The sequence below is a fragment of the Vombatus ursinus genome, unplaced genomic scaffold (genome assembly GCF_900497805.2).
Source record: "Vombatus ursinus unplaced genomic scaffold, bare-nosed wombat genome assembly UNPS02014818.1, whole genome shotgun sequence".
NCBI classification, from domain to species: domain Eukaryota; kingdom Metazoa; phylum Chordata; class Mammalia; order Diprotodontia; family Vombatidae; genus Vombatus; species Vombatus ursinus.
In genome coordinates this window covers 57,219,925-57,244,708 of record NW_020954596.1, presented here as the reverse complement: position 1 = coordinate 57,244,708, position 24,784 = coordinate 57,219,925, and the positions used below count along the sequence as shown (strand labels likewise).

Sequence of the window (24,784 nt, the reverse complement as noted above, 5' to 3'; positions counted from 1 at the left end):
AGATGCAAGACCAATGGTTTCTTCTTTATGATATGATAATATAATCAGTCATTTAGTATTTATTAGTAAGATAACATGGTGCTTCAGGTAGAGGACTAGCCTTTCAGATGGGAAGACCTGGGTTCAAGCCCTACCTCTGACATAGACTAGTTCTCGTTATCGAAGTCTAGGTAAGTTTTAAAGAATTATGCAAGGTTTGTGATAAGCACTGGGGATACCAAAGAAAAATGAAAAATAGTTGTTGGCTTAGAGCTTGTATGCTACTAGGAGAAGGCGGGAATCATTGAGGATACAGTATTTATATAAATAACTTAGCTAATGATAATCTGAGGAGGTTGTTTGAATTAAAAATTAAGGAATTCAGTAATGATTTTCTATAGGAAGTGGGTCATAAATTATTCCTTGAAGGAAGCTGAGGATTCTAAAAGTTCGAAGTGTGGAGGGAGTACAGTACAATAAATAGCCTTGGCAAAGGCACAGAGAAGATGGAATGCAGAGTTTGGTAAAGAGCAGTTTGGTTGAAGCATAAATTATTTATGGGGAGTATAACATGGAAAGGTAGGGTGTAACCATGTTGAGGTTGAGCCTTAAATGCCAGACTGAGGAGTTTGTATTTTACCCTGGAGGCAGTAGAGAGCCATATAAGGATCTTGAGCTGGAAAGAGATATGTTAGACTTGTGCTTTAAGATTATTTTCGCAGTTTTGTGGATGATGGTTTTTAGAGGGGAAAGAACAAAAGCATGGAGACCAATTAGGAGGTCCTGTTGTATTTTAGGCTAGCGGTGACACACACAAGCTGATAAATATCTGATGCTGCTGGTTTATATAAATGGAGCTAAGGAGGGAGATGCAAAAGATGCCGTGCAAGTGCAGTTGACGTAACTTGGCCGCAGATTCGATATGAGAGAATGAAGAGTCAAGAATTAGTCTGAAGTTGTGAACCTGTGTGATTAAAATTTGTGGGGTCTTCATCAGGAACAGGGAAGTTTAAGGGTTGTTTCAGAGGGGAAGATAATGTGTTCTGTTTTGACTGGGTTGAGTTTGAGATGCCTACAGGACACCCAGGGGGTGTTATCCATTAGGTAACTTCTGAAGCAGGACTAGCACTCAGGAGAGACTAAGCAGTGTTAAGCGGAAGAAACAGTCGCTAAAATACAGAATTAGGCGTTTTTGCCTGTCATAAAACAAGCAAACCCAGAAGCTAATTTTTTCCCCCGTGGGATGCTTTTTATACTTGTGATAGTGATGTTTAGAGAAGTTCTGATTATTAACTTCTAATTACAAATAACTTTTTATTTCTGTCTTAAAACCCTATATAATATATTTATAATTTCAATCATAAATTTGAACAAGCTGAAAAATTCCCTGTAACCTAGGTTTCAGGCTGTGCGGAAGAAATTTGTAACTGAATTGAAGGAGCTGAGACAAAAAGAACAAAGCCCACACGTAGTACAAAGTATCATCAGTTTAATAATGGGGATGAAATTTTTCCGAGTGAAAATGTATCCTGTAGAAGACTTTGAAGCCTCATTTCAGTTCATGCAGGTAATACTACTATTCAGTTTAACAGCTCATCTTTCTGCTCTTCAAAATATTTATTTTTAATATATACACATTAAGAACTAGGTTTCAAGGGAAAGAATAATTTTGTTTTCTTCCATGAACTACAGTGACGCGTTAATGTGCATGAAAGTCAAGTTTTTTTGCATAAAGAATAATTGTTATTTAAAATTTGGATATACTTGGATCTTTTATCATGTTACTGATATTTCTGAAATAGCCTTGAGAAATGGAGTAAATATATTTTAAAAACCACTCCACAATCTCTGTAATATTATTACAGTTAAGAGTTGAGTGTATGTCATTTTGTTTTAAGATTTTTTTTTTCCTTAAGGAATGTGCTCAGTATTTCCTTGAAGTAAAAGATAAAGACATTAAACATGCACTTGCTGGTTTGTTTGTGGAGATTCTCATCCCTGTGGCTGCTGTAAGTATTTTTTGTTATTTTTAAATTCTACTTTAAAAGCACTCACATTCATGAAATCACTCCATAAAATGCTCTTATTGACAGTCTTGCAAATAATTGGACTAAGTAAAATTTAAACATAGTATCTTTTTAGGATAAAAGTAATATTTGAATTTGAAGGAAGTGATACAGTGATAACACCATTCAGAAGTTTCTTAATACTTCTCTCATATTTTTGCCCCCTTCTTCCCTTGTCTGAATACTCAGCCACCCACCCCAAATCATCTAGGATTCAAGGAAGACCACAATATCTACAACTCAGTAGTGCCAGTAGTCACATAATCCATTGCATTTGCCTGTGACTTTTGCCCCTCAACAAAGTAGTGGGCCATTTTAATAATCTCCAGAGAATATTCTAAAGCCCTCAACTACTAATATGGAAATTATTCTCATTATTGTTAGGTTATATTTAAATATAAAGCTGATTTTGTAATTTTTGTTAGTATGTTGTAACCAGTACAAACAGCAATTATGAGATTAAAAAAACTGCTGATTTTAATATTTTTAATGCCCGGCTGTACTTCACAATTTGTTCAGTTTGCCTTTTGTTGCAAACTTTCAGCATAATCTCTTAAGTTGCACTTTCATTTCTTTTGATATAAATTTCTGCAATAAAACTGTAAAATTTTTTTTCACCTAAAATACTAGATTTTCAAAACTTTACTGTAATAACAATAGCTAGCATTTATATAGTACTTTAAAGTTTACAAAGCATTTTACATATGTGAAGTCATTTGTTCTTCACGACAACCTTGTGAGGTAAGTTGCTCTTATCCCATTTTATATTATAGGGGAAACTGAGGTATAGAGAAGTTAAATGACTTACCCAGGGTTACATAGCTAGTTCACTGAGGCAAGATTCAAGTTCAAGTGTTCCCAGCTCCCAAGTTTTGTGTTCTGTCCACTGCACCACCTTGCTACTCCAATTTCTAATATTAATTATGATCAGTATGTGCATGTGAATGAAAAGATAATTCCATTCACATATTTAATTAAGTTCATTTGATAATCATGGTGCTGATGAGATCTAGCTTGCAAATCGAATTCCTGCTTGGACCAGACCTTGATTCTGTTTCATACCTACAGGCTATCCCAGTGCTAATCACCTCACACTGCATGATATTTCTCACAAAGGCCATACTCATGCCCTGTAAATAGTGTGTTTGTAAATAATAGGAAATACAGAATGCTATATGCACAAATATGGAAAGTAATAATAACTTTGAGGTGCTATGGAAATGCTAGGTATTAATAATGTAATGCCTTTTCACTGAATGTAAAAATAGTTCACATTTTACTTGGAGTTATAGCACTTGTTTCTGATACATAGATCTTGGTATCAGAGACAATAGCAAAAGCAAATTATAACAGTTAAGTGTTTAAAATAGTGAAGATAGACAAATTTATATGTAATATTTGATCTGAGGAGTTAGAGTTGCAAATAGGCTGAAGTTGGAGTCAGAACTATGTTTGAGTCCTATCTATATCAATTACAAGCTGAGTTTACATTTCCTGGTCCAGGAAATGGGGAGAAGAAATATTTAGCTCTCATTTCTTGCAAGACTGTTTTGAAGATTACATGAAATAATGTTTGTAAAAAGTGATTTATAATTATAAATTTCTATAAAATGTAAGCAGCTTGTTATTGTTTGCTTGTAGCTAAAATTTTGAAAGTTTTCTTAAGAAAAAATTAGTTATAAATTTTGAGATCTTAGCATAGATGGTGATGTTTGTTCCTTTTTCATTTAGTAAGTTCGGGTCATTTTTACTTTTTATTAAATAAATTCTCTTTCATATTCCAAAATGATAACACTAATCTGTTTTTAGTGAATGTACTATTAGATATAATTTCAGAATTTTAATGAATTAATTATTATTGATTTGCCCCTTTGCCCTGGTCTGGATCTACTCCTGAACAGTAGCATATGTTTGTGATACAACTGGTTAAATCTGGGGATAGGGTGAGGAAAGGCAGGGCAGTACGATCTGTGGCAGTAGAACAGAACAAAATGAACTTTCGTAGCCAAGTAGAATCAACTATTGCTCATTGGGACTGCTTGTGCTAAGTAATCAGCTCCGTTTATTAGCTGCATTTTTAGATAGTATAAAAGATAATGATTTCCCATACAAAATAATTCAGGGAGGCTTTAGTGCATTATTGCTACTTTTAAAACTATAATATGTATGTCATCTTATATAGATCACTAATCTGTTCTTTTATTCATTTTATAAATTTGTGTGTGTCTGTTTCCTAGGCCGTTAAAAATGAAGTAAATGTTCCGTGTTTGAAAAATTTTGTGGAGATGCTGTATCAAACTACTTTTGAATTGAGCTCCAGAAAAAAACATTCACTGGTACGTACAAAACATTTCTGATCTTCACATATTTGATTCATGAAATACATTATTTGTGTGAATGTTCAATAGGAAGTAAAGGGAAATGAGAAAATCGAAGGATTACAGAACAGATTCACTTCAAAAACATTTATTACAAACCTGCTTTCAGGGTGCCGTGCAAGGCTCCTTATTTATAAAAACAAACAGAAAAAAATTAAATGGTCCCTGCTGTCCAGTTATAAGTTAATGAGAGGGGAATAACACATACTCAAATATGTTAACTTGAGGAGGAAGAAAGGAGTAACATTCAAATGGTGCCCAAAGGCAAAATTCTTAAATGTGTATTGCACCTGCCTTGTCATTGTTTTGTTTTCTTTGGGTCTCTCCAAAAAGAAAGGTTAAGCAAATGGTTGTTGTTAGTTTTAATCCATACTTTAGTGAAAACTGCTTATTATTGTTTTAGTGTCTTCTAATAAGTGATTGTTCCCTCAATCTTACCTTATAACCATAAATTCTTTATATGTAGACCATTTCTTATTCTCCCCAATGTGGTATACTTAGTTTATCGTTCTACTCAGCAACTCTGATTTAAAAAAAAAAGTTTTGATAGAGATTGAACCTGTTACTTAATATTTAGTATTTTTGTTTCATAATATAAGTAGAATTTTGGTGGTGGAAAGAAACCTCACGGATCACATAATCCAACCTGTAACTGCACAGTAATATTCTTTACAACTGGTGGTCAGGATGCTATTGAAATTCTCTAGTGACAAAGGAACTTCCTATCTCTGAAGGCAATCTGTTTTACTTTTGGATAGCTTTAGTTTAAAAGTTTTTCCACATATCACTTTCTGAAACCTCTTCCCATCAACCCTAATTTTTGCTCTTGGAAAGTAAGTCTAATCCCTGTTGTGAATAATTACATGTTCCCCAAGTGTTCTCATCTCTTACCTAAGCCTTTTTTTTTCCCCCAGTCAATTGCGTGGTAGAAGATTGAGTCTCTCACTGTCCTGATTACTGTGTTACATATGCATGCACTCTAGCTTGTCAGTATTTTTCCTAAAATGGACACTCAGTGCTCCACATATGTTTTGACATAGGTAGATTACTGAAAGACAATGTCCTCTCTCATTCTGGACAGGGCCTTGATTACTGCTGTCTCTTTTGACTGTTGAATCCTACTGTTGGATCTTATTGCTTGCAGTCCACTTAAACATTTGTGTCTTTTTCATGTGAACTCTTGTCTAGCCACATTTTCCCTATCCTTATCTATAAAATGAAGGTATTGATTCTTAGAAAAGTTTTAACTTTAAAGCTCTCCTTAGAGAAGTTATCTAGCCTCATTTCCCTCTTCCAAATTTAAGACTGCATTTTGCCCTATACTAAATTTCATCTTCCCAGATTTGGCACATTGTTCCAGAGTCTTAGGATGTTTTGAAAATCAGTTTTGTTGGGAGGCAGAGCCAAGATGGCGGAGGGAAAGCAGTGACTGTCTTGAGCTCTCACCCAAAGCCCTCCAGATACCTAAAAAATGGCTCTAAACAAATTGTAAAGCAGCAGAACCCACAAAAAGACAGAGTGAAACAAATTTCCACCCAAAGACAGTCTGAATGGTTGATCAGAAAGGTATATCACACCAGGCGGGGAAAGGAGCACAGTTCAGCATGTGCGTGTAGGCTGCAGCGAACCTGCAGCAGGCCTCAGAAGGCTGAATCGCCAGCAGCTGTGGTGGTTTCCAGACTTCTCGACCCCTAAATGCCAAAGACAATTTAGAAGGTCAGTGGGAAAAGTCTGTGACTGCGGTGAGAGAGGAGCTAGGTCTCAGCTGCAAGTCTCGAGCGCAGGCCAGGGGAAGTCTCGAGCGCGGTCCAGAGCCACTTTTTCCTGAGCTTCCGGCCCACAGACTGAGGAGGAATGAAGTGGCTGATCAGAAGGGGATTGCAGGGATCTCTTTGCCAGTGCTGAGGCAGGAATCTCTTGCTTTGCCCATGCTTGGATCTGGGTCACAGTTCTGAGGGGCGGTCCTGGGGCGAGGAGGAGCGCTGGTGCGGTGGAGAGGAAACACCTCACCCCTTATCATACCACCTTGGAAGAACTGAAAATTTACAGGTCCCTAGAAGTACCTCTGGAAACAGCTGTACAAACCCCTGAAGCTTGGGACAGTACACTCTTCACATTGGAAGCAGACTTTTACTAACAAAGAGTTTAAAACTCAAGTAATTGGCCAGGATCATGAGTAAGCAGCGCAAAAAGAGTCAGACTATATTATCTTACTTTGGTGACAAAGAAGATCAAAACATGCAACCAGAAGAAGACAGCAAAGCCAAAGCTCCTACATCCAAAGCCTCCAAGAAAAATATGAATCAGTCCCAGGCCTTGGAAGAGCTCAAAAGGGATTTTGAGAAGTAAGAGAAGTAGAGGAAAAACTGAGAGTGATGAAAGAAAATCAGGAAAAACAAGTCAACAGCTTGCTAAAGGTGACCCAAAAAAATACTGAAGAAAATAACACCTTAAAAAATAGCCTAACCCAAATGGCAAAAGAGGTCCAAAAAGCCAGTGAGGAAAAGAATGCCCTAAAAAAGCAAAATTGGCCAAATGGAAAAGGAAGTCCAAAAGCTTACTGAAGAAAATACTTCCTTAAAAATTAGAATAGAGCAATTGGAAGCTAGTGACTTTATGAGAAATCAAGACACTGTAAAACAAATCCAAAAGAATGAAAAATTAGAAAACAATGTGAAATATCTCATTGGAAAAACAACTGACCTGGAAAATAGATCCAGGAGAGACAATTTAAAAATTATTGGACTATCTGAAAGCCATGATCAAAAAGAGCCTAGGCATCATCTTTCAAGAAATTATCAAGGAAAACTGTCCTGATATTTTAGAACCAGAGGGCAAAATAGAAATTGAAAGAATCCACCGATCTCCTCCTGAAAGAGATCCCCAAAGGAAAACTCCTACGAGCGTTGTAGCCAAATTTCAGAGTTCCCAGGTCAAGGAGAAAATATTACAAGCAGCCAGAAAGAAACAATTCAAGTATTGTGGAAACACAATCAGGATAACACAAGATTATAATATTCCAGAGGGCAAAGGAGATAGGATTACAACCAAGAATCACCTACCCAGCAAAACTGAGTATAATCCTGCAGAGGAAAAAATGTTCATTCAGTGAAATAGAGGACTTTCAAGCATTCTTGATAAAAAGACCAGAGCTGAATAGAAAATTTGACTTTCCAATACAAGACTCAAGGGGAACATGAAGAGGTAAACAGGAAAGAAAAAAGCATAAGAGACTTATTAAGGTTGAACTGTTTACATTCCTGCATGGAAAGATGATATTTGTAACTCATGAGACCTTTGTCAGTATTAGGGTAGTTGGAGGGGAGAAAATTATGTGTATGTATATATAGAGATAGATAGATAGAGAACACAGGGTGAGTTGAAAATGAAGGCGTCATACCTGGAGAATAAAATTAAGGGGTGAGAGAGGGATATACTAGGAGAGGGAGAAAGGGAGAGGTAGAACGGGGTAAATTATCCCACCCAAAAAAAAAAACCAGAAAAGGAAAGGCTCTTACAGTGGAGGGGAAATGGTGGAAGGTGAGAGGGAATGAGTGAATCTTATTCTCATAGGATTTGACTTAAGGAGGGAATAACATACACACTCAGTTGGGTGTGGAAATCTGTCTTACCCTACAGGAAAATAGGAGGGGAAGGGGACAAGAGAGTAGGGGAATGATAGAGAGGAGGGCAGATTGGGAAAGGGAGTAATCAGAAGCAAATACTTCTGAGGAGGGACAGGGTCAAAAGAAAGAATAGAATAAATGGGTGGGCGGGATAGGAGTAAGGGAAATAGAGTTAGTTTTTCAGAGCATGTCCACTATGGAAGTGTTTTGCCTAACTGCATCTTGTATAGCCTATATTTAGTTGCTTGCCTTTTCAATGAGTGTGGGTGGGGAGGGAGGAAGGGAGAAAATTTGGAACCCAAAGTTTTAAAAACACATGTTTAAAAAAAAATGTTTTCACATGCAACTGGGAAATAAGAAATACAGGAAATGGGGTACAGAAATTGATCCTACCCTACAGGAAAATTGAAGGGGAAGAGAATAAGAGAAGGGGGAAAGAGATAGAAGGGAAGGCAGACTAGGGGAAGTAGTATTTAGAATGCATGCCATCTTGGGGTGGGGGGAGGGGCGAAATGGGGTGAAAATTTGGAGCTCAAAATCTTGTGGAAGTAAATGTTGAAAACAAAAAAAAAATATAAAAATTACCATTTAAAAAAAAAAGGAAAATCAGTTTTGTTACCAGTGTATTAGCAATCACTGTAATCTTATCACTTACAAAATTGGACAATTATGCTATTTATGCTTTATTCCAAATCATTGATAATTATATTGAACAAAACAGGGCTAAAGTCTAAGCATTGAGATACTCTATTAGAGCCCTCCATGATTTTCCTAACTTTCTTCAAGACTTATCTCAAATCCCACCATCTGTATTTCCTTTCATATTCTACCTTTCTGGTACTTGTTCCCTCAGCTATTCTCTAACTCTCCCCCAATCCCACCCAGTGCTTTCTTCTGACAGTACCTCCAACTCCCTTTATGTGTCTTATTTATGCATAGTTGTTTGCTTGTTGTTGCCCTTATTAGAATGTTACCTTCTTGGAAACAGAGACCTTGTTTTTACCTTTTTTTGTATCCCTCTTGATATTAACACATTGCTTGGCACATAGTAGGTGCTTAGCAAATGCCTGTTGACTGACATCAACCATTTTTTCATCTGCTTTTGAATCCATTTAACAGTATTTTTTTTTAAAGAGGGGAGTTATTTTTTTAGTTTTCAACATTACTTCCACAAGATTTTGAGCTCCAAATTTTCACCCCATTTCGCCCCTCCCCCCACCCCAAGATGGCATGCATTCTAAATACTACTTCCCCTAGTCTGCCTTCCCTTCTATCTCTTTCCCCCTTCTCTTATTCTCTTCCCCTTCAATTTTCCTGTAGGGTAGGATCAATTTCTGTACCCCATTTCCTGTATTTCTTATTTCCCAGTTGCATGTGAAAACATTTTTTTTTAAACATGTGTTTTTAAAACTTTGGGTTCCAAATTTTCTCCCTTCCTCCCTCCCCACCCACACTCATTGAAAAGGCAAGCAACTAAATATAGGCTATACAAGATGCAGTTAGGCAAAACACTTCCATAGTGGACATGCTCTGAAAAACTAACTCTATTTCCCTTACTCCTATCCCGCCCACCCATTTATTCTATTCTTTCTTTTGACCCTGTCCCTCCTCAGAAGTATTTGCTTCTGATTACTCCCTTTCCCAATCTGCCCTCCTCTCTATCATTCCCCTACTCTCTTGTCCCCTTCCCCTCCTATTTTCCTGTAGGGTAAGACAGATTTCCACACCCAACTGAGTGTGTATGTTATTCCCTCCTTAAGTCAAATCCTATGAGAATAAGATTCACTCATTCCCTCTCACCTTCCACCATTTCCCCTCCACTGTAAGAGCCTTTCCTTTTCTGGTTTTTTTTTTTTGGGTGGGATAATTTACCCCGTTCTACCTCTCCCTTTCTCCCTCTCCTAGTATATCCCTCTCTCACCCCTTAATTTTATTCTCCAGGTATGACGCCTTCATTTTCAACTCACCCTGTGTTCTCTATCTATCTATCTCTATATATACATACACATAATTTTCTCCCCTCCAACTACCCTAATACTGACAAAGGTCTCATGAGTTACAAATATCATCTTTCCATGCAGGAATGTAAACAGTTCAACCTTAATAAGTCTCTTATGCTTTTTTCTTTCCTGTTTACCTCTTCATGTTCCCCTTGAGTCTTGTATTGGAAAGTCAAATTTTCTATTCAGCTCTGGTCTTTTTATCAAGAATGCTTGAAAGTCCTCTATTTCACTGAATGAACATTTTTTCCTCTGCAGGATTATACTCAGTTTTGCTGGGTAGGTGATTCTTGGTTGTAATCCTATCTCCTTTGCCCTCTGGAATATTATAATCTTGTGTTATCCTGATTGTGTTTCCACAATACTTGAATTGTTTCTTTCTGGCTGCTTGTAATATTTTCTCCTTGACCTGGGAACTCTGAAATTTGGCTACAACGCTCGTAGGAGTTTTCCTTTGGGGATCTCTTTCAGGAGGAGATCGGTGGATTCTTTCAATTTCTATTTTGCCCTCTGGTTCTAAAATATCAGGACAGTTTTCCTTGATAATTTCTTGAAAGATGATGCCTAGGCTCTTTTTGATCATGGCTTTCAGATAGTCCAATAATTTTTAAATTGTCTCTCCTGGATCTATTTTCCAGGTCAGTTGTTTTTCCAATGAGATATTTCACATTGTTTTCTAATTTTTCATTCTTTTGGATTTGTTTTACAGTGTCTTGATTTCTCATAAAGTCACTAGCTTCCAATTGCTCTATTCTAATTTTTAAGGAAGTATTTTCTTCAGTAAGCTTTTGGACTTCCTTTTCCATTTGGCCAATTTTGCTTTTTTAGGGCATTCTTTTCCTCACTGGCTTTTTGGACCTCTTTTGCCATTTGGGTTAGGCTATTTTTTAAGGTGTTATTTTCTTCAGTATTTTTTTGGGTCACCTTTAGCAAGCTGTTGACTTGTTTTTCCTGATTTTCTTTCATCACTCTCAGTTTTTCCTCTACTTCTCTTACTTCTCAAAATCCCTTTTGAGCTCTTCCAAGGCCTGGGACTGATTCATATTTTTCTTGGAGGCTTTGGATGTAGGAGCTTTGGCTTTGCTGTCTTCTTCTGGTTGCATGTTTTGATCTTCTTTGTCACCAAAGTAAGATAATATAGTCTGACTCTTTTTGCGCTGCTTACTCATGATCCTGGCCAATTACTTGAGTTTTAAACTCTTTGTTAGTAAAAGTCTGCTTCCAATGTGAAGAGTGTACTGTCCCAAGCTTCAGGGGTTTGTACAGCTGTTTCCAGAGGTACTTCTAGGGACCTGTAAATTTTCAGTTCTTCCAAGGTGGTATGATAAGGGGTGAGGTGTTTCCTCTCCACCGCACCAGCGCTCCTCCTCGCCCCAGGACCGCCCCTCAGAACTGTGACCCAGATCCAAGCATGGGCAAAGCAAGAGATTCCTGCCTCAGCACTGGCAAAGAGATCCCTGCAATCCCCCTCTGATCAGCCACTTCATTCCTCCTCAGTCTGTGGGCCGGAAGCTCAGGAAAAAGTGGCTCTGGACCGCGCTCGAGACTTCCCCTGGCCTGCGCTCGAGACTTGCAGCTGAGACCTAGCTCCTCTCTCACCGCAGTCACAGACTTTTCCCACTGACCTTCTAAATTGTCTTTGGCATTTAGGGGTCGAGAAGTCTGGAAACCACCACAGCTGCTGGCGATTCAGCCTTCTGAGGCCTGCTGCAGGTTCGCTGCAGCCTACACGCACATGCTGAACTGTGCTCCTCTCCCTGCCTGGTGCAATATACCTTTCTGATCAACCATCCAGGTTGTCTTGGGCTGGAAATTTGTTTCACTCTGTTTTTTTGTGGGTTCTGCTGCTTTACAATTTGTTTAGAGACATTTTTTTAGGTGTTTGGAGGGGTGGAGGGAAAACACGTCACTGCTTTCCCTGCACCATCTTGACTCCACCCCCCATTTAACAGTATTTTCATCTCACATCTTTTGTCCATGAAGATATCATGAGAGACTTTGTCATATGTCTTGTAGAAACAATTAAAAGTATCTCTGTAATATTCCTCTTATGTATCTGGCTAATTTCAGCAAAGAAGTAAAACTAGTCTGGTGTAGCTTGTTCTTGGTGAGTCCGTGCTGGCTTGTAGTATTTACTACTTTTCAAAAGCTAATAGACCATCTCTTTAACAATGTGCTTTGGAATTTTTTTATGAATCTAAATCAAGTTCACTGCCTGTAGTTTATTTTATTTATGTACTCCACAGTTTTGAAAATCATTACATTTGGCCATCTCCATTCCCATGACACCTTCTCATTTCACTGTTGTTTTCCAAAGAACACTGAGGATGACTTGGCAATCACATCCAAACTTCTTTCAGTATCATATGTTGTCTATACTTGGTGATTTGAATTCCTTGAGGACAGCATATCATCTTTTTGTTTATGTTGAATTTCAATTTCATTTTAATCATTTTTATTCTATACTTAAAAGTTCTTCTGATAATTTTCTCTGCACAAGTCAAGGTTATTCATAGAGTATGGCAGAGTTTCACAAAATATTATAATCTTTATCATTTGTCTTCTTTTTAATTATTATTTGAAAAGCCTGGGCTTCCCTCTTTTCAGCATACTGGAAGTATAGTGGCTCCCCATGGTCCTGATCTCCTAATAGACACAGGAGCTTTAACCTGTTCTCTTTTCAACCTGGACTAGTTTGCTCACTCCTTTTCTCAGGAGTGCTCATGCTTCCAAAGTTAGTATGGGTACCTAATCGTCAGAGCTCAAGTGATCTGGTAGCCTCCTCAGTAGTGGAGAGTATAATAATAATTGTGGGGGGGGGGGGAGAGAGAGATCCTATTTAAGGAAATGGAAGTAAAAAGCTTAAGTGACTTGACTAGAGTCACCTAATAAGTGTCTGTGGCTGTGACTTTGTAGCCACATCTGGCTATGAACACTGTTCTATAACAGACCACACCTTTAAAGTAACTGAGAAGTGTAAAGAATAGCAGTATATTGTTTTAGAAAGAGTAGTGGATGTAGAATCAGAAGACTTGGGTTCAAATTCTGGCCATGGTCTTTCTTAGTTCCTATGGTGAATCAAATCATTTAACAACTAAGACTCAGGTTGCTCATCTGTAAAGTGAGAGTATTGGACTAGGTAATCTCAAACATGATATAATTCTGTTGATGTTGAAAAAGACTTTTTACTTTAAAGCTTTTCTTAAGATCTCTACAAATCATACAAGACTATCATAGGTAAGACTATGGATTCACTGAGTATCAACATTAATCAAAGATTAAAATGGAAATATATATTCCATTCAAGTGTTTACCAGTGCATGACAGGCATCTCATAGGAAACTCAAGAGTAAAAGAATTCAAACAAACAAAAACCCAAAAAAGGTTAATGGGAAATTGAAATACACCATAAACAAGCAAGAAGATGGTAGTGTACTTACAGCCATGGGAAAATGCTTGGTCTAAGTATCCATAGTTCAAAAGCAAAATGGATGGAAAATGCTTGTTGCTCATACTTTGATAGATAGCTGGATGGATATCCTCATATGTTGATAAAGGTGTGATTTAGATGTGGAAATTTGCATGTATATCATCGTCTTCTTCCTCTATATCATCATTTTCACATGCCTCTTTTTTGTTTTTTGTTTTTTGTTTTTGGTGAGGCAATCAGGGTTAAGTGACTTGCCCAGGGTCACACAGTTAGTAAGTGTCAAGTGTCTGAGACCATATTTGAACTCAAGTCCTCCTGACCCCAAGGCCAGAGCTCTATCCACTGCGCCACCTAGCTACCTCCTTCACATGCCTCTTTGACAGGTATTACTAACAACAGTGAGCTTGGTCCAAGAAGAGATCTACTTTTATATCATGCTCACAAGGGGTATAGCATGGCATAGTGGAAAGAGCACTGGACTTAAGAGTCGTATTGTCTGGCTTTGAATGCTGTCTGTGTCTTTTATTTGCTAGAGTGAATGTGAACAGATCAAATGGGGATAATATACTATTATTAGCAAAAATTGGTGTTGTTTATTGCTTTAATACTCACAAAACCTGTTATGTCATTTCATTTGATTCTCAAAACAATCCTGTGGATTAGGTATTGCATTTATTTATTTGCTCCAATTTTGAGATTAGGAAACCTGAAGTTCCAAATGCTTAATTGAATTGCCCATTACCACGCAATGAAATAACATGTATAATGCTTTGAAAATAGTAAAGTCCTAGATAAATGTAAATTTTTGCTACTCCAAGTTCTTACCTAACATTAATATTCTTCTGTTGTATATGAATCATAATATGCTTATAGCCTTTTGTAAAATTAAAATTACAAATAGCCTAAAGAACAGCGTAAAATAGCATGCTACTATATGTTACCAACATTGAGAAGATATCCAATGTGAGCACAAACAGAAAAAAAAGGTAGACTAGTCATGCTTTGATGATGAGATACAACAGTTGGACAACCCATATAGTATGTTGGGACCCTGCAACACATTTAATAAAGACAATTTAAAGGTCTCCGTCAAGTTGGATGGAGATCCTTTGTGGAAGAATCCAAAGATCCTCTGTGGAAGATTTATGGGATTGTATAACGTGAAAAAACTTGGAGGAGCTGTAATTTACATCAGTGGAGGGAGTATCCAAATGGTTGAAAATAGTTATCTTTCAGAATACTTAGAAATTTGAAGATCATTTGATTTGACAAATGAACTAGAAGCAAGAAAGGCTTGATTATTTTTTTCTTTTTTTTTGTCTTAAGATGTTATTACCCCAAATTCTTCAAGCTCTTGATGTCTCCTTTGATCTTTCTTTGGTGCCCAGTATAGCTGAAAATATCCTTTTCCATTATTGTTAGGATTCATCACAAATCTCACCTTCATCTAGTTGTACTGTTCCTGACATTTTTACAGAATTTTGTCAGTCTTTTGTATTCATCTTTGCTTTCATTTCTATTTGTCTTTTAAAAATGTGAACTGGTTACATTTTTTTTTTTAAGATACCACACCATGTTTTCTACTTCTTTTGAAGCATGTGTCACCAGTATTTATTTATTTAATTTTGCACGCCCCTCCCCCCCTTTTTTTGTGAGGCAATAGGGTTTAAGTGACTTGCCCAGGATCACACAGATAGTAAGTGTCATGTGTCTGAGAGTGGATTTGAACTCAGGTCCTTCTGACTCCAAGGCCATATTTCTTGAGAGCCTTCCATTCTGTTTGTAGAATTTTAAGTTATGCGACTCTACCTGCCCATTCTGTGAATTCTTTGAAGTCCCTTTGTCTTAAAAGGCTAAGGTGTATCAACCAATCATATTTATTAACCATTTGAAACTTGCCAGACACTATGCAGAGGCAGCTGGGTGGCACAGTGGATAGAGCACTGGCTCTGGAGCCAGGAAGACCTGAGTTCAAATTAGGCTTCAAGACACTTGCTCTGAGCAAGTCATTTAACCTCTGTTTTTATCTCAGTTTCCTCGTCTGTAAAATGGGGATAATATTAGTACCTACCTCCCAGGTTTGTTTTAAGGGTCAAATGAAGTAATAATTATAAAGTGTTTAGCACAGTATCTGTCACACAATAAGTGCTATGTAAATATTAGCTATCATCCACATCATCATCATCCTGTTTTCTCCAGTAGATTTTCACTGTCATCATCCCCACTTTCTCTCTGATCTTCAGTCTCTACTAAGTCCCTGCTAATAGAAGCATGTTAAATTGTCTCCTATGTTTAAAAAATCCTCACAAAATTGTTTTTTTCCTGAACCTTCATTGAGGTTTCATTTTCCTAGTGGGAAGTCAACAGATGTTTAGTCAAACAGCAGAGCAAAATAAATAATAAATAAATAAATAGTATTATTTATATATCTATATCTATATATATATAAACAAAATATATGCATACATATAAATATATATAAAATATAAAAATAAATTAAAAATGGTATTTTCTTAAATCATCTCCACATTTACATTCATATGTATATAGATAGATAGATAGATATAGGTATAGATATAGATATATAGATATATATTCCCTCACTACCACATCATTTTTTTAGGGGAGGGAGGCACATGCCACAAAGCCATATGGTCAGGGAATATGCATGCAGGCACACACACATAGACCAAAGCACATCCAGTGCTGCCTGTGTCGCCCTGCTGTGTTATTAGACTGCAGCTGTTTTCTAGGTATTCTTGCTCAGGTGCTCTCTGCTGCCCTCTGCTGGGCAGCCTTTGTGGAGTTGTTGCTGCTCAGCATATTTTCTTCATCTGTAGCTTCTTTTCTTAATTGCTTGCTCCAGCTGCTAGTGATTTAGCTTTGAAGAATTCTTTGCCACAGAAAATTTCAGCCCTTTTTTTCTCTTAAACATTTTTTTATGTTACTCTGCCTTCCATCTACTGCTCTATCTCTATGCCTCAGCTAAACTACTTGAGAAAGTTGTCTGTACAAGGTGCCTCAACTTCCTGTCCTCTCACTTTCTTCTAAACCTTCTGCTGTCTGGCTGCTGACTTCATTGTTCAATTGAAAATACTCTTTCCAAAGTTCCCAATGATCAATTGGCAAATCAAATGAACTCTTCTCAATAATTATGTTAAATAAAACAAGGTATCTCTGCATTATTTGACACTACTACCTTCTCCTGGATACTCTTTCCTCACAGGACTTTTGCAGCTTGATTCTCTATTTATCCTCCTTTTACCCATTTGATTGTCCATTCCATCTTTTTCTTGGTCTTCTATGTCTAGTTCATTAGCTGGGAGCATTTCCCAAGGCTCTGTCTTAGGGTCTTCTCTCTTCTCTATATATCTGATGTTCTTAACCTGAGATCCAGAGACCCCTAACCTTTGGTTTCCTTTGTAATAGCAAGTATTTTATGTATTTAAAAATGTTCTGGAAAGGAGTAATACACTATATCAGATTGCCAAAGGTATCCATGGCATAATAAATGTTAAAAAATAACAAGCCCAAAACACCCTAGATTTAGACAAATAAAAGGTACAGAACACCAAGGCACATAATGAAAAAAATTGTTGTTTTTTAGAGGGCTAGAGGGTGGAGAATGGTATTGGGGCTACTCAAACTCAGACAATTACAGTGCAATAATTATCAAAACACTATCCTAGATAAAAATTTAAAAATAGAACCTACAGTACATAGCCATCTCATGTGATGAGTACTTAGCTTTTAGTCATACAACAAAGATTTAACTTCCTGTTCTGTTCCTTAGCACATCTGCTATCTTTCACAAGCCACTTCCCCTCTCTAGGCATCTTTCTTCCTCATCTGTTAAATGTGAGATGCCCTCCATATTTCCTTCCACCTCTGAAACTGTGGTCCTAATTCATAGTATACAAATTTCTAGGGAAGAGACTTGATTTGACAAAATTGATGGGAAAACTAGGGAGGGAAATTTATGAAAAATATGTTTAAATATAAGATATACTTTATACCATAAACTATAATAAATTCAAAATGAAGAAATTAGTGAATGAAATATGAAAAATCATATCCTAAAAAAATAAAGAATGAAAGATTAGGAGAATTCACAAGTGGACATAGAATAAAAAAGTTTATAAAAGAATTAAATCTGTAATTTTAATTGCATAAAATTATAACTTTTGCCATAATTTGGCTACAATGATTAAAACAGTATTTTGGAATTTTTTTCCTTCAATTTTGGAATTATAATCCATTATAAGAAAAATGTGAATTATCTAATATCATGATAGGCTAAGAAATCAGCTTAAATAATTTTAAGACAAACTCTGATTCAGTAAAGTGTAATTATGTAGTAATGAGACCGTTTTCACATATAATTCAGGGAAAGAAGCCTGACTACTTTTTATGACAAATACTTCAGGTTTCAAGAATCCATGATTTAGTCAGTATTGTTGCTCATTCCACTGGTGTAGACCACATAGCTAGTCGATTCTCTCTATAGTGATAGACTTCTTGGTACTTATCTAGAATTGTCCTCAGTTGGATATATGTCCTCTCTTTGTAAGGTTAGCCAAATCTTATCTTCTTGGCAATGACCTTGCCCCCAAGTCCCCGTGAGGCATTTAGTTAGGACTTTAGTAATGAAGTATCTGATATAGTGACCTGAAAACATTAACACAGAAAAAACAGCCAGAAGAATAGTACATGTATACTAATTCCTAGAAAGATATTTATATCTAGCCAATCCTAGTAAAAATGGGTTGTACTAGAGCAAACCTGACTTACTGTGTTTTGTTTGACTAGGGGACCCCATAGAATTCTAGCTTCATCCTGTGAATTCATAATGCTCAAGAAGACTAGGTGAATTTTAAGTTTGGCTAAAACTTAGGTCTACTATTGGGCATGTCATACTTCCAAAAACATCTGACCAATCTAAATCATCATTTCTGTTTTGGAACAGGTCCCAGTGTCTATAATGGTTCAAGAATTTAACTGAACCACACTTATCAGAGAATTGAATTTGAAATGTTCTAGGGCCAGGTTTAAATCCCCTTTTCCAGTGTGACAGTCCCAAGGCCAGTTTAGAATCAAGCCAGTTAATAGGAAGAAGAATTGAGATTGGAAGGAGGGGAGACAGAAGGGAGAGATCAAAACATTGTTCTACTTTTCATTGGTATTCTTTTTCTGTTTTATTATATGATAAATGTTTTTGGTATGTTTAGTACTTTCCCAAATACTTTCGAATGCTATCAGCAGGTAAGTTAATCTAATTATTAGGCCTGAGAATTATTGTTAGGAAACTAATGCTTTAAGGAATAAGGTAATGTATATTGAAGATATGTGTTTTTCTTATTTCATGTAGCAGAACAATACAAAAAAAAACAGGTTTTCTTTTTTTATGGGAATGAATGTAATGTACATAATAAGTATTTAACTTCCCAATAAAAAAGTCATACTTTTTTTTTTTTTGGTCTCACAGGCTTTGTATCCACTGATCACCTGCCTTTTGTGTGTCAGTCAAAAGCAATTTTTCTTAAATAACTGGCACATTTTCCTACAGAACTGTTTGTCACATTTAAAGGTAAGAAATGATTTAATTTCAGGAACTGTCAAAACATCAGTGCATTAACTCATACAGACACTGTGTACAATTTAAAATAAAACTAAAATATTTTTAGTATATTAGTTCCTTCTCAAGTACTTTCAAATGAGATTTCATGTTTTTTTTCCTTATAAAGCACATTCTTTTCATTCTTTTGTATTGATAATGACATTTTAATCAACCAGTTTCATTTCTTTTACATTGCAGAATAACTGTCAACTGATAGTATCTTAGGTCTGGGAATAATTGTTAGTAAACTAATGCTATAGGAAATAAAATAATGTATATAGAAGATACTTTCAACAATACTTTAAGCATTATGCAGAAAATTCTTTGTCACACAGTTAAACACTGGATTTACAACCATAAATCATATAGATGAGTAACAATTCACAAATTCTCTTACTTTAAAAAATATGCTTTGAAGAAACCCAGACATGTGAGTATTTATTAATATTGATTCTTGCTCATTTTTGACACATCTTGCTTTGCAAAACAAATTAAAGCATTCTATATAGGTCTGCTTAGCCCAATCTAGAAACTGACTATCGGATTTAGAATTTCTTAAATAACTGGCAGATTTTCTTAAAAAGCTGTTGCATTTAAAAGTAAGAAATAATTTCAGGAACTGTCAAAACTTCAATGCATTCATTCATACAGACTTTGTGTATACAGTTTAAAATAAAACTAAAATATTTCAATAAGCAGTTAACAAACTTTAATTCCCTACTCTGTGCCAGGCCAAGTGTTAGACCTTAGGGTTACAAACACAAAAATAATCCCTACCCTCAAAGAGCTTATATGCTATTGAAACAAGTAGAGAAATTTTGTTTTTGCAGTGAAAGTTGCACTACCAGTCAGGGATGGATGACAAACTCCGCACTCAGATTATGAGCTGGTACAGTAGCCAGCCTAGAGGTGGCATGAATTTTCTAGTCTCTGTTTTATTCTTTTTTAGATCAAAATCTCCTGAGTATGTGATAAATGGTGGAAAGACCTATCTGTATCTTTCACTGACTATAGAGAATTACATTAACTATGCTAACCAGTTCCATCTCTGCTAATTTTTAATAACATTTTAGGGTCTATCCATATATTCCCTGTTTTAGAATTTAACTGAATCTTTGTTGCATAGAATTGGAAAAAAAGAAAAAACAACTTTAGAAATTGTTTAATTTTATAATATTCTTTGGACTTTGGACTGGGATTACAGGGCACATAATTTCATGGACACCAAAGTGCAAAAATATTACGTATCTCCAGTCTATTACACTAGATCAGTTTATAATATTTCCTTTTCTCCTTTTGTTTATCTGCTTAAAAAACTTTGAGGGATTCCTGGATTGCAAAGAAAATTTAGATTATTAAAATATGTTAAAGACTTTCCTTCTAGAATATAACCTTTTAAAAAATTGTTTCCTTTTCAACTATTTTGTTGAGATTGATTATCATATTAAGTAAATTAAATAACATATTTCAATTTTATATCAATGCTATATTCTCAATCACAGATATTAAATTAAGCAAATTAAGTAATATGTTTCAATCTCATTCATTTTTTTAAGATTAGTAATTGCCTGTTTTTAGTGGAAACATGCAACTGAGAATTTTAAAGATTCATTCAGATTAATTTCATTTTAACCTTTTTAATCATTTAGTCTGGATAACTTTTACAAAATTGGTCAAAATAAAATAATTATGTTTTATGTAGTATTGAGTTAAATATTATATGAAACTTTCTGTTTCTTTCTAATGATGTGTCCTGATCAGCATTTATGAAAATAAACAATAACAATTTAATCATTGTACCTACAAGTTTTTAATTTGCCATGTAGATTAATTAAAATGGAACACAGATTTGTGTTTCTAAAGGGTTTTCTTTGTTTTATGACATTCCATACTTTTCTGTTTCCTTTTAGATTTGGTGGGGGGAATTCTTTTTCATCTAACATTTGTAATACTTGAGCAATGCCTTAATTTTATTTGTATGTATGTCTTATGGCATTTCTTTAAAATACTATGTTTTCTTTGAACCCCTGTCTCCTGCTGAGTATTCTGAAATATAGTCCATTTCTTTCAATGGATATTTAGATTTGCTAATTCTAAAAATTAAGAGCCAGCCACTCAGCAAGTATGTTTGGAATATAGTTTCCTTGATCATTAACACAAATGACAATAAGGCTCTATTTAGCAGAAATTTTACATATAACTTTTGTAGACAGTTTAATGTGATGTCACTAATAAATAATTAGATTATCTCATTTTACACAGAAATAACCAAGATTTTCCTGATGAAAATAATTGATGAATTTTCTTCTCCAAGATTATTCTGCTCTCAATTTTATTATATTAAAGAAGGGAGATTCAGAAATTTCTTAATTATTTTATCTACTTTCTCCACTTATTGGAGATTAATATTACTTCAAAACCTATCTGTTGGAACTGAAACTTACAAAAATGATATAATTAGTTATAATTTAAAGAAAAAGTTTAAATATATTTATAGTCATACGAATAAATTAGGTCAATTCTCAAGTTCCTTTCCAGGTCTGTGCTTCTTTAAGGGAGGGAGGATGAAAGGGAAAGAAGAAAGGAGAAAAGAATAAACCAGAAATTATGAAATGCTTCCATTTTTTCCTTTTTATTTAATAAAATTTTAAATAAGCCTCCTTTCCTTCATTTTTCAAATTGTACCCTACCAGTAAGTGGAGTTTGTTTCTGCATGCCCAGAACACTATTTTGTGATTTCTTTTACTTATTTTTTTTTCCCTGAAAAATTTAACTGTCTCTGAACAGAGGTCAGTGGTTTTCTTTGTATGTGTACATGTGGATATCTTGATGCCATTTGGGGGCCTGTGTATGGAAAAGGGAAATATTATAATTTCTTTTCAGTAGAAAATGAAAACAAATATAAAAATAAATGAGACATAATATGAAGGATATGGGTGGACTATGTCTAAAGTCAGGAGCAGGTTCAAATACATGTTGCTTGGTTTGTTTGGTTTTTTTTAAAAAATTTTTGTATTTGAATCCGCTTAAAACCATATGCAGTGCTTGGAATGGGAAAATAAGCACATTTCACATTGGAAAACATGATTAAAAATGTGCATAGGAACCAAATTGTGATTGTTCTCTCTCATTCTAGCTTCCATAGAGTGGAAGCTATAGGAGTTTGACCAATACGTCCAGCCACTGCTGGTAGAACGCTCTAATTTCTTCTAAATAGAGACCTTAGTGAACAGCTGTCTTGTGCTTATTTTCATCTAACATGCATGTGCCGCATCTCATGTTGGTTATGTTTGCTGTCTCACATTGCTTTATTTAGATGCCATCTAACAACAGTATCAGAAAACAAATAGAAACACTCCAGGTGAGTTATCGTATTGAAGTTTTAAAGTTAAGATATTGCTTTGTTGTCCATCTGTGCAGCATTTTGTTCTCTGCCCATTGTTGCGTTGCATGTCTACTTTGTTTAAATGCTGCTTCGAGCAACGTCCAAGGGAAACAGCTCCTGCTAGTTATCAACTTCAGCTTCTTCACAGAACAAAACTGTAATATTTAGAGAACAGACGAGTTTAAAAGAAGGAGCTAATGCTCAATAAAAAAACAGAAAACATCAAAAACGACCTTGTACTGGTTCACAGTTTGCTTATTTCCTTCTGTTTATTTCAGGCCAATTATATGTGATCAAACTGACAGGTTTTTTTTTTTTTCTCATAAAAATTAGAATTGATTTCTTATTAGAAGTTTCATATAAATTGATACTTTAGACTTGTATCATTGCCTTTTGAAATTTTTAACATTGCGTGACAGGTAATTCACCAAACACAAAAGAATGACTGTGATAGATACATAAATAAATATATAAAATTTATATATAAATATCACTTCAGACTTTTGTAAACTACCTTTACTAAAAGGAAACTTACAGGTCATACAAAACATGTAAAAAGTATAAATACAAAATAATTTCAGGAGGGAACAGAAGCTTTTAGGAGACAACAACAAGGGAAGGCCATGTGTAGGAGGAGGCACTTTGGCTGTACTTTGAGACAGGCTGCAGATTTTAAGAAGCAGAGATGGGATGGGGGGGACAGGCATGAGGGATAGCCTATGCAAAGGCATGTGATCAGGATATCCAATGTTGTGTGTGTGAAGAACAGCACGGATTCCAGTTTGACTGAGTATGTGAATATTAATAAAATGAAACAAGTCTGGAAAGGTATGTAGGAGCCAGTCTCTAACAATATAAACAGAAGCTGAGGGCTTTGTATTTTATCCTAGAGGCAGTAGGGAGCTACTGAAGATGCTTGAGAAAGGGAGTGACATACATAGATTTGTGCTTTTGGTAGCTATGTGGAGGATGCATTGGACAGGTGAGAGAGACTAGATGCAGGGAGATAATTTCAGAAGTTATTTCAGTAATTCAGGTGATTCAGACCTAAATTGTAGTAGGAGTCACTTTAATAAAGAGAAGGGAGCTGATGTGAGACATAACATGAAGGGAGAATTAACAAGACTTGGGAGCTGATTATATGGGGTTGGGGGTAGGGCAAATCAAGAGTACAATTAACTTAGCCAAGGTCACACAGACAAGAAGAGGCAGGGCCAGGGCTTCAAACTAGATCCTCAACTCCGAAGCCAGTAAACTTTCTTCTATACCAGGCCTGAATATCCTGCAGTCCTCAGGCTGTTTATGGCTCTCTGGCCACTTGCAGCAAGCCAACTGATTTCTAGTGGCCCATGAAAAATGTAGAAGAAAACATTCTTTGTATGTAGAGGAAATCCTTTGGCAGGTCACAGGTTGTGCAGGCCTGCTCTATACCGTAATGCCTTATTCAGATTACTTAAAACTAACTTTTCAAGCAGCCCAGGAATTTAAGATTTCCTTTACAATTAAGTATTAGATAGTCTCAATATAAAGTATTGTTTTCTATTTATTAAAGCATGTTTTAAAATTTTTTATCTAGCTCCATTTTATAATTTTTAATCATTTGCTTTTTCAAGTGACCAAATATACTTAATAGAAAGTAGATTTCTTTAAAAAAAAAAGTTGTTATCAAATAGATTGGCTTTCCCTGACAGCTAATTTCAAATATATCATGTTTTAACTGTATTTTAGGGGGAAGTGAGTTACTTTAATGAAGAAAAAAATCCCCTTCTGAGTTCCTTTCTTATAGAAAAGAACTTGTTAGAAAGATGTCATGGAATTTTGAATTCAGATCATGATGATGAAAAAGTCAGGATAGTGTGTATTCCCCATTATCCATTTCCCATTTAGTACTTTTTATTTGAGATACTTCATTTCAGCTTAGAGCTGAAATATGTGCAGTATATTAACATATGTATTTATGTATATTATATATTTATATTATTTGTATGCATATAGATTATATAAATCAGATAGATACCTGTGTTTTCTTTATTGTAGTGAACTCTTTGCATGAAAACTACTTCAACCAGTCCATACTGGCAAACTTATCTGTAACTTATAGTCTTAAAAAGCTATTTTGGGCACTGAGAAGTTCAGCAATCTCCAGGAGGAACCATGGGGCAGATACATAACTAATATGTGTCAGGGCAGGATTTGAATCTAGGTTTTTCTGATTTCAAAGTCAGCACATTCTTCACTATGCCATACTTGAGTGTCGTGTGTGTGTGTGTGTGTGTGTGTGTGTGTGTGTGTGTGTGTGTGTG

The 24,784-nt window shown here is 35.6% G+C and overlaps 1 protein-coding gene across 11 annotated transcripts in view; it reads left to right on the top strand.

Moving 5' to 3' along the window:
• Window positions 1-24,784, top strand: part of FRYL (FRY like transcription coactivator) — a 290,501-nt gene that overhangs the window by 139,657 nt on the left and 126,060 nt on the right. For 8 of the 11 annotated variants that reach the window (XM_027835975.1, XM_027835976.1, XM_027835977.1 and 5 more), the window contains 5 exons: window positions 1,378-1,546; window positions 1,896-1,988; window positions 4,283-4,381; window positions 18,965-19,066; window positions 22,413-22,457. In XM_027835975.1, the coding sequence (XP_027691776.1) occupies window positions 1,378-1,546; window positions 1,896-1,988; window positions 4,283-4,381; window positions 18,965-19,066; window positions 22,413-22,457 (508 nt within the window). The remainder of the gene's footprint in view (window positions 1-1,377; window positions 1,547-1,895; window positions 1,989-4,282; window positions 4,382-18,964; window positions 19,067-22,412; window positions 22,458-24,784) is intronic. The other 3 variants (XM_027835982.1, XM_027835981.1, XM_027835979.1) reach the window with 1 other exon arrangement.